Source organism: Emys orbicularis, chromosome 10 (assembly GCF_028017835.1).
Source record: "Emys orbicularis isolate rEmyOrb1 chromosome 10, rEmyOrb1.hap1, whole genome shotgun sequence".
In the NCBI taxonomy this organism is placed as follows: Eukaryota; Metazoa; Chordata; order Testudines; family Emydidae; genus Emys; species Emys orbicularis.
Genome location: NC_088692.1, coordinates 31,547,823 through 31,564,212, shown reverse-complemented (window position 1 = coordinate 31,564,212; position 16,390 = coordinate 31,547,823). Strand labels below are relative to the sequence as shown.

General features: G+C 49.3%; 1 protein-coding gene across 1 annotated transcript in view; it reads right to left on the bottom strand.

The window, feature by feature from the left end:
• WDR90 (WD repeat domain 90) overlaps nt 1-16,064 on the bottom strand; it is a 57,700-nt gene extending 41,636 nt beyond the window's left edge. Inside the window, exons 1-8 of the mRNA XM_065412201.1 lie at nt 16,039-16,064; nt 15,165-15,256; nt 14,303-14,479; nt 13,536-13,674; nt 12,396-12,566; nt 11,155-11,278; nt 7,413-7,480; nt 6,029-6,138 (exon numbers count right to left, since the gene is read on the bottom strand). Of these exons, the coding sequence (XP_065268273.1) occupies nt 6,029-6,138; nt 7,413-7,480; nt 11,155-11,278; nt 12,396-12,566; nt 13,536-13,674; nt 14,303-14,479; nt 15,165-15,256; nt 16,039-16,048 (891 nt within the window). The 5' untranslated portion in view covers nt 16,049-16,064. The remainder of the gene's footprint in view (nt 1-6,028; nt 6,139-7,412; nt 7,481-11,154; nt 11,279-12,395; nt 12,567-13,535; nt 13,675-14,302; nt 14,480-15,164; nt 15,257-16,038) is intronic.
• Nucleotides 16,065-16,390: the final 326 nt, after the last annotated feature.

Below are 16,390 nucleotides of genomic sequence, written 5' to 3'. Positions count from 1 at the left end.
AACCGAGAGGTCTGCTGCTTGCCAGGAGCTAGGATACACGATGTGACGGAGAGACTGCCGAGACTCATCAAGCCCTCGGATCGCTACCCCTTCCTGCTTCTCCACGTGGGCACCAATGATACTGCCAAGAATGACCTTGAGCGGATCACTGCAGACTACGTGGCTCTGGGAAGAAGGATAAAGGAGTTTGAGACGCAAGTGGTGTTCTCGTCCATCCTCCCTGTGCAAGGAAAAGGCCTGGGTAGAGACCGTCGAATCGTGGAAGTCAATGAATGGCTACGCAGGTGGTGTCGGAGAGAAGGCTTTGGATTCTTCGACCATGGGATGGTGTTGCAAGAAGGAGGAGTGCTAGGCAGAGACGGGCTCCACCTAACGAAGAGAGGAAAGAGCATCTTCGCCAGCAGGCTGGCTAACCTAGTGAGGAGGGCTTTAAACTAGGTTCACCGGGGGAAGGAGACCAAAGCCCTGAGGTAAGTGGGGAAATGGGATCCTGGGAGGAAGCACAAGCAGGAGAGCGCAAGAGGGGAGGACTCCTGTCTCATGCTGAGAAAGAGGGACGATCAATGAGTTATCTTAAGTGCCTATACACAAATGCAAGAAGCCTGGGAAACAAGCAGGGAGAACTGGAAGTCCTGGCACAGTCAGGGAACTATGATGCGATTGGAATAACAGAGACTTGGTGGGATAACTCACATGACTGGAGTACTGTCATGGATGGATATAAACTGTTCAGGAAGGACAGGCAGGGCAGAAAAGGTGGGGGAGTTGCGTTGTATGTAAGAGAGGAGTATGACTGCTCAGAGCTCCGGTATGAAACTGCAGAAAAACCTGAGAGTCTCTGGATAAAGTTGAGAAGTGTGAGCAACAAGAGTGATGTCGTGGTTGGAGTCTGCTATAGACCACCAGACCAAGGGGATGAGGTAGATGAGGCTTTCTTCTGGCAACTAGCAGAAGTTGCTAGATCGCAGGCCCTGGTTCTCATGGGAGACTTCAATCACCCTGATATCTGCTGGGAGAGCAATACAGCGGTGACAATCCAGGAAGTTTTTGGAAAGTGTAGGGGACAATTTCCTGGTGCAAGTGCTGGAGGAACCAACTAGGGGCAGAGCTTTTCTTGACCTGCTGCTCACAAACAGGGAAGAATTAGTAGGGGAAGCAAAAGTGGATGGGAACCTGGGAGGCAGTGACCATGAGATGGTCGAGTTCAGGATCCTGACACAAGGAAGAAAGGAGAGCAGCAGAATACGGACCCTGGACTTCAGAAAAGCAGACTTTGACTCCCTCAGGGAACAGATGGGCAGGATCCCCTGGGAGAATAACATGAAGGGCAAAGGGGTCCAGGAGAGCTGGCTGTATCTCGGCAGTCTCTCCGTCACATCGTGTATCCTAGCTCCTGGCAAGCAGCAGACCTCTCGGTTTTCCCGGTCGGGGCGGCAGATAGAGGGAATCCCCGACCACCACCACCCTCCTCCTCCTCTTGGGAGTGGTGGTCGTGGAACCCCCATCCCTAGGACAGTGCATCTTTTGCCTTCCAGTCGGTGGAGTCTCCTTCTGCTCCCTTCCCTCAGATGGGTCATCTAGTCCACTCTCCGCATTAGTACCTGTGGAGAGAACATGGAAACGATTTCTCACCTGTATCTCCATAGCTGGTGCATGGACGCTCCTCTTTCTCCTTCTGGAGGTCACATGCTGCCAAACCTCTTCACAATCCTTCTGTCCCTGCTGCGCCTGCTCTGAATCTTCAGAACATTGTGGCCGTAGAAGCATCCTTATTGCGGTTGCAGGAACAAACCATCCCAATGTGTAGAAAGAATAGTAAATATGGCAGGCGACCAGCTTGGCTAAACAGTGAAATCCTTGCCGATCTTAAACGCAAAAAAGAAGCTTACAAGAAGTGGAAGATTGGACAAATGACCAGGGAGGAGTATAAAACTATTGCTCAGGCATGCAGGAATGAAATCAGGAAGGCCAAATCACACTTGGAGTTGCAGCTAGCAAGAGATGTTAAGAGTAACAAGAAGGGTTTCTTCAGGTATGTTAGCAACAAGAAGAAAGTCAAGGAAAGTGTGGGCCCCTTACTGAATGAGGGAGGCAACCTAGTGACCGAGGATGTGGAAAAAGCTAATGTACTCAATGCTTTTTTTGCCTCTGTCTTCACGAACAAGGTCAGCTCCCAGACTGCTGCACTGGGCAGCACAATATGGGGAGAAGGTGACCAGCCCTATGTGGAGAAAGAAGTGGTTCGGGACTATTTAGAAAAACTGGACGTGCACAAGTCCATGGGGCTGGATGCGCTGCATCCGAGGGTGCTAAAGGAGTTGGCAGATGAGATTGCAGAGCCATTAGCCATTATTTTTGAAAACTCATGGCGATCGGGGGAGGTCCCAGATGACTGGAAAAAGGCTAATGTAGTGCCCATCTTTAAAAAAGGGAAGAAGGAGGATCCGGGGAACTACAGGCCAGTCAGCCTCACCTCAGTCCCTGGAAAAATCATGGAACAGGTCCTCAAGGAATCAATTATGAAACACTTAGAGGAGAGGAAAGTGATCAGGAACAGTCAGCATGGATTCACCAAGGGGAAGTCGTGCCTGACTAACCTAATTGCCTTCTATGATGAGATAACTGGCTCTGTGGATGAGGGGAAAGCAGTGGATGTGATATTCCTTGACTTTAGCAAAGCTTTTGATACGGTCTCCCACAGTATTCTTGCCGCCAAGTTAAAGAAGTATGGGCTGGATGAATGGACTGTAAGGTGGATAGAAAGCTGGCTAGATCGTCGGGCTCAACGGGTAGTGATCAATGGCTCCATGTCTAGTTGGCAGCCGGTTTCAAGCGGAGTGCCCCAAGGGTCGGTCCTGGGGCCGGTTTTGTTTAATATCTTTATTAATGATCTGGAGGATGGTGTGGACTGCACTCTCAGCAAGTTTGCAGATGACACTAAACTAGGAGGCGTGGTAGATACACTAGAGGGTAGGGATCGGATACAGAGGGACCTAGACAAATTAGAGGATTGGGCCAAAAAAAACCTGATGAGGTTCAACAAGGATAAGTGCAGAGTCCTGCACTTAGGACGGAAGAATCCCATGCACTGCTACAGACTAGGGACCGAATGGCTAGGTAGCAGTTCTGCAGAAAAGGACCTAGGGGTCACAGTGGACGAGAAGCTGGATATGAGTCAACACTGTACTCTTGTTGCCAAGAAGGCTAACGGCATTTTGGGCTGTATAAGTAGGGGCATTGCCAGCAGATCGAGGAACGTGATTGTTCCCCTTTATTCGACATTGGTGAGGCCTCATCTGGAATACTGTGTCCAGTTTTGGGCCCCACACTTTAAGAAGGATGTGGAAAAATTGGAAAGAGTCCAGCGGAGGGCAACAAAAATGATTAGGGGTCTGGAGCACATGACTTATGAGGAGAGGCTGAGGGAACTGGGATTGTTTAGTCTCCAGAAGAGAAGAATGAGGGGGGATTTGATAGCAGCCTTCAACTACCTGAAGGGGGGTTCCAAAGAGGATGGAGCTCGGCTGTTCTCAGTGGTGGCAGATGACAGAACAAGGAGCAATGGTCTCAAGTTGCAGTGGGGGAGGTCCAGGTTGGATATTAGGAAACACTATTTCACTAGGAGGGTGGTGAAGCACTGGAATGCGTTACCTAGGGAGGTGGTGGAGTCTCCTTCCTTGGAGGTTTTTAAGGCCCGGCTTGACAAAGCCCTGGCTGGGATGATTTAGTTGGGAATTGGTCCTGCTTTGAGCAGGGGGTTGGACTAGATGACCTCTTGAGGTCCCTTCCAACCCTGATATTCTATGATTCTATGTGCACAGAACACAGACAGGATTGGTTCCCATATGGTTACAGAACTGCAGTAAAGTGGAACAATTTTCAGCTTGTGTGACTGGAGGATACCTGGATGCATATTATAAGACTGTCCTACATAAATGAGGAAAAGTTGAGGTGCCTTTATTATTCTTTTGTTCCATTCTTTGTTTCTCTGGGGAATGCACTATCATGGTCTTCCTTTTAAACAAATAAAACTAAAACTTAAAAAAAAAAAAAAAAAAAAAAAAAAAAAAAAAGCAATGGCTGTTGAAAATAGCAATTCCAATCCTAATAACCACTGGGAAGCATTTCTTGCTCAATTTATTCTACTTTTTCTACAGCAAGTTACAGTGGATCAATATATTTGATTTGTGGGAAATGAAGTAACAGCTGCCCAAATTGAGCTTGAGCACTCCTGAATTTTGAGGGTGTTCAAATCTGGAAGGCAGGTGCTAGATTCCCTTTCTGAATATTAGCTATATCTGGAGAGGAAAAGTCAATTTCTGCTTCCATGGCTCAGAAGTGGAAATCCTCCTAAGTGCCTGGTACTGTATCTAAAGCTGCCCAGGTCCAGAGCCTCCCCTCCCTTACTTTTCATTTTAAATTCTAGTGGGATCCACATACCTCCCTTGCTAGGCTTCAGATAGAGAGGTGCACTGTCCATTTAGTTCCCCCAATTCCTTCTTTGGGGGAGAGCCCAGGGCTGGGGCGGCAGGAGGTGCGGGGGGGGAGGGGAAGAGCCCAGGACTGGGGCAACAGGAGGTGCGGGTGGGGGGAGAGCCCAGGGCTGGGGGAGCAGGGAAGTGCAGGTGGGGGCCAGAGCTGGGGCTGCAGGGGGTGTGGGCGGGGGAGAGCCCAGGACTGGGGTGGCAGGAGGTGCAGATGGGGGCCAGAGCTGGGGCGGCCGGGGATGCAGGGGGAGGGGGGGGAGAGCCCAGGGCTGGGGCAGCAGGAGGGTGCAGGTGGGGGCCAGAGCTGGGGCGGCAGGAGGTGCGGGGGGAGAGGGGAAGAGCCCAGGACTGGGGCAGCAGGAGGTGCGGGTGGGGGGAGAGCCCAGGGCTGGGGCGGCAGGGGAGTGCAGGTGGGGGCCAGAGCTGGGGCAGCAGGGGGTGTGGGCAGGGGGGAGCCCAGGGCTGGGGCAGCAGGAGAGTGCAGGTGGGGGCCAGAGCTGGGGCAGCAGGGGGTGTGGGCAGGGGGGAGCCCAGGGTTGGGGCAGCAGGAGGGTGCAGGTGGGGGCCAGAGCTGGGACGGCAGGGGATGCGGCGGGGGGGGGGGAAGGGCCCAGGGCTGGGGCAGCAGGGGAGTGCAGGTGGGGGCCAGAGCTGGGGCAGCAGGGGGTGTGGGCAGGGGGGAGCCCAGAGCGGGGGGGGGGGGGGGGCGGCAAAAAACCTAGAGCTGGCTCTGTTCCTAGCATTCACAGCAAGCTGCAGATTTCAGTTCCATACTCCTTTCCCACACCCTTTCCTGTTGCTAGTGGCCAAGGGAATGCTGGGAAATGTAGTTCTTTCCCTGCTCCAGGGCTGGCTCTATAGGCAGGGAGCTAACCAAGGAACTACAGCTCCCAGGGCCCCCTGTTGGTTCTCAGCTCCCATGCTGGATTCTTGCGCCCCTTGCAAATCTGCCGCCCCAAGCAACTGCTTGCTTTGCTGGTGCCTAGAGCCGGCCCGGCAAGTGATGCAGGAGAATAAAATAGGGTCCTCTGTGTGACTGTCCGATTTGGAATGGCAGAATTGCCGCGTTTACTGGGTTTCCAATGCAACTTCTCTCTCTCCACTGTATGATAGCCAACAAAAATATCTAAAACACAGACTCTCCCTCCCCACCAGATCCCACCAGAAACAGATCCATCATGCCCCTGAGAACTTCACTATTCTTCAGTGCCTCAGTTCCCCATCTGTAAAATGCGGACAATAACACTTCCCTATCTCCCAGGGGTGTCAGGAGCAAAATTACATTAAAAGATTGTGAGGTGTTCATATATTACGGTAATGGGGGCTAGATAAGCATCTTGGATAGACTGACAGACTGACCCCCAAAGTCATTTAACTGCAGAGTTTATTGACTGTAGGACAGGGCACAGCCCAGGCCATTGAACACAAAAAGTAGCCACTACAAAACCCAAAAACATCCCAAACACAAAACAGGACATGTGGAAACCCTCTGGCTAGAGGTGGTATGGGAAGCTACACTTACAGCCTAAGGCCATACTCACATCTTTAGGACTGGTTATCTGTTGGATGAGTGACACTCGGTCCCGGACAGCTTTGGTAAGCGTCACTGGCCGTGGAAGATGACGGATTGGGTCTTCTAGCACTTGAACACCTAGATTACAACAGCAATGTGTTGGGCTCTTTCCTACAATCTGCTTCCCCTCCTGCTGATCACACAGCTGCAGATGATGTAGCTGAACAGCTACTTCATTCTACTACTTATTCCTTCCTTAAAGAACTCAAGGAACAATTTGGAAACACAGGCCATGTCACAACAGAGGAAAACAAAGGACACATTATCTATTGGGCACACACTGCACAAGACCCAGAGGGGCTGGCCTGGTGCTAGTCAAATGGGAGATCAAGTTCAAATCCTGTTCCTTTTGCCCCTGTTTGAACAGGGATTGGATGTGCTGCCAAGGCAGCATGCTGTGCTAGGGGAGAAGGAAGTGTTTCATAACACTCAACAGCAACCATTCTACCCTTGAAGAAGTGATGTTAATGGACTCCAGTGGGAGCTCCATCAGATCCCCTTGATTAGGGTAATGGCTGCAACAAGATGTCATAACAGATAAGCAACAGATGGGGAATCATCATGGCTCTGACAAAGATGTAGATGAAGCAGGGCAGAAGAGGAGAATTCCCAGAAGGATCACTGCAGGGCTGCTTGCTATACCATTGTGCTGTACAAGGGCTCTGTGGAGCAGCTTTCTGAAGATGTCGATTGAAGTTTACTTGCCAACTAAGGTATTTACTACAATTACCTTCTAAAAATTCAGCAGCACTTTAGAGATCCTGCATTTCTTTCTCAGCAGCCCATAGACACTGATTTTCCCCTTGCAAAACTATCCAGTTCATTTGGGTAGCCCATAACCTGCAGAAAGCCAACTGGCCTGAGCTGGGAGGGCTATCACCCACAAAATAACTGGAACTTTCATAAATTCTTCCTAATCCTTGGTAGATGCTCCACCTCAACTCCTTGGGTTGAGTGTTTCTAATGAGGGAAGGAGGGGAATATCAAAAAGGGGACCTTCTTCACCCAATCCCCTATTGCTGCAAGGAATGATCTCTAACAGGACATAGCAACAGATTGCTGGCATATGCTGGGAGCAGAACTCTGATGTGGGGAAGACTAGTCTACAGTTGCTAACTTATCATATTGATCGTATGAGTGAATGGATGGATCTTCTACACCATGCTCTACCGAAGCTGTACTTTGAGTTTTATTCAGTTAACAGCAGCAGTAAATGGTGCAGGTGGCTTTGTACCATGTCATACTTTGTTTTAGGTAGGACAATAACCTAGATAATCTGAAAGCCAGCTTGGCACATTGCTCAGTCAGATGTGGGTACCACAGCCTATAGTCATTTACTTCAGACTCCCTACCTGCTGCAGGACTGGAACAGCCTTTTTGAATTGAATCATATGGCAGCTTGGATCCATCAGAGGGAAACCTGAACAACAAGATCAGAGGAAAGTCACCTCGTAAATGGGTGGCAAGTTCTAGGACCCTTCACAGGTATGCAGGGCTCTATTTTGCTGACGTACTGTTGGTGCTAAAAGGCTTCATTCACACAGAAGCAGAGTTATTTGGCTGATTCAACCTGATGTCAGAACAGGTGGGTCCTATAAGTTCCAACTCAAGATAAGGGTTAGAGTCTGTCTCTGGTCTGATTTATACTATGACATTTTTCTATGTCTGTACATTCGCTAATTGACATAATGATGATCACAATCTAGCAGTCAATGTAGACCAAGTCTCTAAGGCAAAGAGAACTAAGGGCAGGGCCATAGAACTCCCTAGGAATAACCAAGCTTGGGAGAAAGGTTCATGTGTGATTAAGTTAGCAATACAAGCAAACCCCAGCAAGGAGGGAAATTTGGATCATTTCTAGGGCATTGGCTGTGATATTAGAAGTATGGTATTAACTATATGTGCTTATTGACCTGTTGATTAGGAACTGGCAGTTTTTATGTGATACCAGTCAGCTCTGTGTTCTTGGGGAACCAGGGCGCAGTATCTAGCCCAGGGGTCAGCAACCTTTCAGAAGCGGTGTGCCGAGTCTTCATTTATTCACCTTAATTTAAGGTTTCACGTGCCGGTAATACATTTTAATGTTTTTCAGACGGTCTCTCTCTATAAGTCTATATATTATATAACTAAACTATTGCTGTATTGTAAAATAAACAAGGTTTTCAAAACGTTTAAGAAGCTTCATTTAAAATTAAATTAAAATGTTGATCTTACGCCACGGCCCGCTCAGCTCGTTGCTGGTCTGGGATTCTGTTCACCTAGGCCGGCAGCGGGCTGAGCGGGGCCGGCGGCCAGGACCCCAGACCAGCAGTGGGCTGAGCGGCTCAGCCCGCTGCCGCTCAGGGGTTCCATTCGTCAGCTCCTGCCAGCCGGAATCCCGGCTGCTGGATCCACTCAGCCCGCTGCCGGTCTGCGGTCCTGGCCCTGCCCACATACAGTGGGTACCTACCTTCTCCCTGGTTCTGGCCCATTCTCTTCCTCTCTCTGCACTGAGCTGAGGGTGGGAGTGCACTGAGCACAGGGCTGGGGGTGAAGGAGCAGGCTGGGGGTTGGGGTGTAGGGTCTGGCCAGGAGCTAGAATGAGGGAGGGGGCTCAGGGTTTGGGCAGGAGGTTTGGATGTGGAGTGCTTACCTGGGCAGCTCCCATTTGGTGCGAGGGGTGCAGGTGGGAATGTGGGGGCGCAGGAGCTCCCGTCTGGTGCTCAGGGTGGGGATGGGGATGTGGGGGGTGCAAGAGTCAGGATGTGGGGGCTGCATGGGGTGTGGGGGGGCTGGGTATGTGTGGGGGTGCCAGAGTCAGCGCTGGGGTCGTGGGGGGCGGTGAAGGAGTCAAGCAGAGGGTTGGGTGTGTGTGAGGGGGGTACAGGGCTCAGGGCACGGGCCGGGGGTGTGTGCGGGGCTGCAGGGCTCAGGGCTGGGGGTGTGTGAGGGGGGGTCAGGGCAGAGGGCTGGGGGTGTGGGCTGGGGTCGTGGGATGCTCATGGCAGGGGGCTGGAGGGGATCTGCCCCTATTCCACCACCCCTCTTCCCCAAGGCCCTGCCCCCGCTTCTTCTCTGCCTCCGCCCGGAGCAGCGAGCACGCTGACTCCACTCCTCCCCCAACCCCTCCCTTGCAAGGGCCATCAGCTGATTGGCCGGCAGGGAGGGAGGGATGGAGAGGAGGAGGAGAGGCAGGAACCCAGCACACTGCAGGAAGAGGCAGGGGAGCTGGCAGGACCAAGCTTCTACCCCCGCAGGAGGGGGCGGGGGGTGCGGAGGGCGGAGAAGAGCGGGCCGGGCCGGGCCGAGCCAGATTTTTAATGGCACGCTGCTGCCTGCCGGGACTCCGGCAGGCAGCAGCGTGCCATTAAAAATCGGCTCGCGTGCCATCTTTGGCACGCGTACCACAGGTTGCCAACCCCTGATCTAGCCTGTCTGACTCATGAAAGACACCCCCCACCTCCCCAGACTCTGCTTGAACCAAAACCGATCAGAGAAAAGGCTTGCAGAGAGCAGTGAAGGGCGTTGGGAGACACACTAGACTCCTCCTGACAAGGGTGACAAGATTAAGACATCTCCATTTGCATACAGAATGGAGAGCAGAGACAACTCCCCTAGCCTCATCTGCATGAAAGATGGGACAGGGATTAGCATACAGAATGAAGAACAGAGAACCACACTTAACTCTGGGACCAGAAAAAGCAGGGAAGCACTGCATCATGGGAATCTCTGCTCCAGATGTTAATGAACATACGCCTGCCCACACCCAGCTCAGCAGTTATCAGACCAATTCTAGTAATGAATCCTTGATTGATATCCAAAATACTGAAGCAGCCTAGTTGCATTGTGAGCTCCCTGGAAAAAAACACCACCCATAGCCAAGAGTGATCAGCTCCTATTGTCTAGCCTAAAGAAAACCCTTGAGTCATCGGTTTACCCATAAACAAATCTAGTGTTCTCCCCTGAACCATTGTTGTTTCTCTACAAAAACCCCTACCTATGTTCAAGTAAGTGTTCTGATGCATAGACCCAAAACTCTGCATCAGTTCCGCTGGGACTCCATCTCCTGACTGATCGTGCTGGGGGCTCTGCCTGTCTCCAGCACTCAGGACCCTGAGCTACCACCATCACCTGGGAACCCCAACCAGTTCAAGCTTCAGGGAGCGGTGAGATCCTCTTCTTTCTCGCTCTCTGTTTTCCTTTCTACCTTAGGTATTAACCTTTAATAATGTATGTTATGTTGGTTTAGGCTCTCTTTGTGTAGTTATCACTATTATTCAATAAATAACTTTTAGGGTTAAGCTGGTTGCTTCTCTCTCTCTTGCTGAACTTTACTCTTTTGTGTTTTTAGCTTCCCCCATTTACTCTGCAGCAACGCTTCTTTTACCTAAGCTAAAGATCCCTGCAGTGCCCAAAATACTGTGGGGTTTGCTCATCAAGTAGGTTACTACCAGTAAAATTGTGATGTGAGAGTGGGGATAGGGACGTGCTGGATCTGGGACACATAAGGGTGGCAGCTTGAAAGTGCTGCTTGACCCGGTCCGCACTGACAGAGAGAGAGAGAGAGAGAGAGAGTGTGTGTCTGTGTCTGTGTGTGTGTGTTTTCATCCGGTTCAGGATAGCTCCATTGGGAGGGGACTTGCAGAAGGGAGAAGTAGAGCTCCATATGAAAACACAAGTGACACAAGCAGTACATTGATAGAATTACAGAACCCCCTCCCCAGAAGAGTAACCCGAATAAATGAACATACCCCAAAGTAACGGGCAAATCTGGTAACATATGGTTGATACCTTAAACAGCCCTTTACCTACCCAAAATATTAGTTGCCAACAATTAAGTGCTGAAGATGTGAGTTGTGCTGCGATGGTCCCCATCATAACAACTACAGCATTACTGACAACTAGAGTTAAGGTGGCCAAAGCGTTTCCACTATAATCCCAGTTTTATGAAAATTCTTGCATTTCCTGACTTTTGCATGCTTAACTCTGCAGCCTTCATATTCTCAGACAGAAGTGTTTTGATGAAGTATGTTACATATACAAAATAATGAGACTAAGGAAGATCTAAAAGCACTCCAAGTTTCCTCCTTGAAAAGCAGCATTTCGTAAACATACCTGATATAGTCATAGCGGTCATGCCAGTTCTCTCCCTTTGGCACAGGAAATGCCATTTCTCGTGGCATGGGGGAAATGCCATGAAATGCCAGCTTAGCTTGTCGGGCTTCAGAGAAGGTCACCCCTAAAAGCACAAAAGGAGACAGATAAGGACACAAAGCACTCCTAGAACATCTGAAGATGTTTACAGAGGTGGCTGGAACCATGCACTCTTAGCAGGCCATGGGCAAACAAATACTTTAAGATTAGAGTTTTCTGTAAGTCTGAAAAAGAAAGATTACGACATGAAAAAAGAACAAAGATTATTGTAGCAAGTGCATAAGCCTTTCCGTGGGAATATCCTTGAAACTCTCAGCTTCCAATAAGACCTGGTAGTTTAGAGCTTTGTTATGAAAGATTATCTTTTTCTTCCTTAAAATGTAGCTTAAACGCTCTACAAGAGGATTTGGAATTTAATACTGATGATCATATCAGGTTGCTAAGTGGATCAGTTGGTGATTCTTTTTGCAGTTCTATGTGATTGGTGTTAGAATATTTTTCTGTTTTCTTCTTTCATTTGATGCATGTGCAACTTTATGGAACTAATGTGCTCTTCGTGTGCAACAGCACATTTGGGACCTGTTTAGTGGTCCACCATGATGTTTGTAAGATTCCCTTCTTGTGATGGGTTGTAGTTGGGCAGATTTCAAACAAAGGATAATGTGTTAATAACAAAGGTCTTGACTGAAGTTTCTCTGCTGCACTGAGTAGCTGGATAAAGAAACACTGGAGGAAATCTGGATTTCAGAGTGACAAGAAAAAGAAGCTTTTTGGGAAGGATGGTCTAGTGACAGGACTGAGAGACAGGAAATCTGGGGTCCATTCTCTCATCTGCCACTGATTTGATGTGTGATGTTGGGCAAGTTACCTAATCTTTCTCTGCCCCTCAGTTTTTCCAGCTACAGAATGGGAGAAGTTGTGAGGCCCTTTGACATCCTCAGATTGAAGGCACCAGACAAGGGAAAATTACTGTCATTATTATTAGTGTTATTATTAAAGTAAGGGTTTTGTTGAAAGTGCCTTGTTATTACTGGCTGAAAACAGAGTGTCAAACAGCAATAGACATGGCCAAATGGTCCTGGTGGAATTAGGTCTTGAAATGCAGCAGTAAGAATGGATTAGGCCTAGCACATCCTTGCAGCCAGGTTTGATTTAAAAATCATATAAGATGCTGCTCCCAGCACAAAGCTTCAGCTCCTTACCTGGCTCAAACAGTAAGTCACTGGTATAGACATTTTTGACCAACAAGTTGGAGCAGAGTTTGATGCTTTTCAGATGGCTGTAGCGTCTATTCAGGTACATGGAGAGGATATAGTGGAGGTCAAGCATCAGGCAGGTCCAGCGCACATTGGCAGGGGCCACACCCACCAAATCTGAGGATCAGAAAAACCACTGTCAAAACCAGCATTAAACGCTGACAAGCTACTTTAAAAAACAGAAACCCAGCTTTACACATGGGCTGAAATCCTTACAGAAAGGGAGGCATGAGGTTGATGTGCGTGTGTGTGCACAACTGTGCACATGCATATTTAGAGACAATTGCCACACTAGGAAAATGGATAGCTAGGTTTCTAGTGATCAATTGAGTCCAGATGTTGATTTGCAGCACAACTGTGCTAGCTGCACGTGAATAGAGACAATTAATTGCACACACATTTTTATGCATGGATCCCATGGCCTTCATTCCTGAAAATTTAGACTCTAGTTACCATTCCTCACATTTTAACATCTTCCAAAACAGGTCAATTTTTTGGTCCAAACTGACCATCCTTTTAGGAACATAATTTCCATCACAAACTAAAAATCCATCTAATCCGGTATCTTGTGTCCAATGCCAGCCAGTGCCTGAGACTTTTGAGTTGTGTGTCAAATAATCACAATGCATCCAACTGTTTCTTACTATACATTGGGGGAATTTTTCCTGATGCCAACTGGTGGTTGACTGAGATGTTTATGTATGAGGCTTGATCACCCTAGTAATTTTTATCCTAGCTAGTGCAATTGCTGATGCTACTGTTATTCATATAACGTGCATAATCCTTTTTTAACTTAGTCTCCTGAGCCAGTGAGTTCCACGGGTTAATTCTACATTGTGTAAAATGAAAAAACCCTGTAAAGTCCAGTGTTAAAAATACGTAATGAAACATGGACTTAATAAACCATCCCTCGTTGTCAGACACCCTAAAATTAACTAATTAAATCCATGACTTCAAAGCTCAGGTCGCATGTGACTATAGCAATACTGGTGTATGATACGTTATTTTCTCTTTACTAAGGTATGTAGGGCTAATTCCCACACTGAGGAACCAGCCACACTATTATTCAGATGTACTTTTCTTTACCTTGCTTTGAAGTTCTGGCTGTGCACTCATACACTGACCCTTTGGCTGCTCCACAGATGAAGGGGAACTGAAGCCAAGTGGCTGTGGACTTGAACTCCTTAAAAAGGTTGGAGAAGGAGATGCGGACAACCTGGCTATCCTGAGAACAAAGACACACACAATGTTATCCACCTGGCAGACCACTAGGGAAATGCTGCAGATGCTGCAGGATATAGTTTCTTGGTTGACGCTACTCTGTCCAACTTGGATACCCACCAAGGCTAAGAGACTACTGCCAGCTTGCCTTCAATATGGTCTACCCCACACCCCTGTGGCCCTAAGCAGGGAAGAGTGAAGTCAGAAGAAAACACACAGTAAGGTCGTAGAAGAGTGGGTCTGAGATTTTTACCTCGAGTCCACAGATGTTAGATCATATGTGAATCATGTGAGGTTCAGGGCAATCACCACAGATAATGAGGCAAGCCTTCTAGTAAATAAATTAAGAGCCAAGGGAGAAATGACTGGAGCTCTCAAACTCTAAGAAGTGAGGCACAAAGGTGATCAAGAAAGACAGCAATCCTCTCTTTTAACTTCATTTAACAGCTACTATAGCAGTCTATGGGACTTCAGCATGGGATACTTATGGCAGATGATTATCTTGTTCTAGAACACTCAGGCAATACAGTTCAGTTCTCTATGTTCAAACTCTTTTGAAAAGCTACTGTATTTCAATCCCCACTCTTCTACTCAGTTACACCAAGGGCCATGCAACAGACTCTCTCACATACCTCCGTGGTAACATCCAGGTGCACCACAAAATATTTGCCGGGCATGGGCTTAAAGAGCAGGTAGAGGTAATGACCAGTGAGCCCCAATGACTGTGTACTGGTTTTGGGAAGCTGGATGTAGTTACTGGCAGGAATGGAGCCACGGATGCGATATACTGTTCCCTTCAACGTCTTGTCCTAAAAAAAGAGAACATGCATTGATGCAAAGTTCTGCCCTACAGTAAAGTAAGTGAGGAGATTCAGTTGTGGAAGTCTTACTGCTTGTTCACTCGACACATGCAATTACACATTCCATCACTGGCTCCAAGTCAGGTGTATGCCAAGATTAGTCTAATAAAGCTCTGGAGAATGAGGAATAGAAAGTTCTGGTACCATATGGGTTCTCAAACATTTTCTGGGTGGATCACATCTTAACAGAGACATTGTCCCATAACCACCTGTCTTCCCATTTGTGATCACATTACATCCCCTGTGGCAACTACAGCAATTGCCTAAATGGAAAGCTAACATTAGGGATGTAATGTATTTTTTAGCTGCCTTTAATGTGATGTAGAAGTGAGAAATGACAGCCAGCACCATTTGGCCAATTGTTCTCTGGGGACTACCAGCAAGTGCTCTCTGGACCTCTTTAGGCACCTCTGTTGCAACAAGCAGGAGGCAGGATGGAAAGATGTCATCGTTTTCTCTTTTGATGACACAGAGCAAGGGAATCTGAAATCTTCCTTTTTTTTTTTTTTTTTGACATCACAAAACAAGGGGGACTGGGAAATCCCTCTCTCTTTCTCTCAGCATCACTGAGTGCCTGGCTCTCTCTGCAGTACAGCTGGTCCAATCAGGAAACATTAGGAATACGATGTGTTACCATAAATGCTGTCACATCTCCCTCCTTAGTTGATCTTTTCCACTCCTCCACTTTGAAGTGCTTGAAGACATTCAGATATGGATGCTGCCACACTGCAGAAAATCAGAAGAGAGTGAAGATGCTAGGATATCCATGATCATCAATGTGTCCAGTTATACTGATTCATCAGCACACAGCAGGGAGTTAAAGCAACCCACTGGCACACTTGCCAAACTGTACTGGCCTCTGAGCCTGTTTTATTGGCACATGGAGTATTTGTTCCATGAGGCCAGGACAGAAATTCTTCTGAAATGCAGAAGCTGGTATTTGACAGCACAAAGTGATGCCAAGCGGTCCTTTAAGAACACCAGTGTAATGCCCTGGAGGCAGGTAAATCCCAGACCTCCACCCAGGGGTCTTTCCACTAGTGATGCTGCTGGTGTGACTTTTGCCCCTTCCTCCAGTGGAGCATGGAGAGCAGACTAGACAGTTTCTGTGTTTATAACCAGCTCCCAAGGCCGTTCAGGCGCTCATGCCTTAGCACAAGGCTGCGATGGGGGCAGCAAAGGGGTTATTGTGAGAGGTCCCTGCCCACCAGCAGGTGTCGCCAGCCGCATGGCTCCACAGGACCCCCTACTCCAGGTCCTAGCCCTCAGCCCCACCACACAGGGCCCCCTCAGACTCACCCCAGGGATCCCCCACCTCCCTCAGACTCCCCCCCCCGACCCAGGAGCCTGGCCCCTCAGCCCCGCCTCCCCCCACAGGGATCCCCCACCTCCCTCAGACTTCCCCCCACCCCCCGGAGCCTGGCCCCTCAGCGAGTCCATTACCCCTCGGCCCCTCACCCCCTACCGGGTCCCACTGCCCCAGCCCCGTCCCCCAAAGCGCCGGGTACCTTTGGCCATGGCTCCCCCGCTCACTCCTGCCGCTACAGCCCGCAGCTCAACCGCCCCGCCGCTGCCAGCCCCCGCCAACCCGCGCCACCCGGCCCGCCGGTAACCATAGAGCTCCCTCGGCACTCAGCTAGCGCGGCAAGAACCCATGCGCCACGTGACCAATATGCCGCGAGCCTCCCGGCGAGCGCGCACGTAGCGCCCCGTAGGAGGAGAGTGGGTCCCGCCAAGGGCGCTGTCGCTCTCTGGCGAGTCGATGCTTCCGCCACGGTAAGTGTCATGGCTGCCTTGGGGCGCTCTAGGTGGGGATGCCCATGCTGTGCCTGGCAGTGTCACCGCCTCCATGCCTGGGTC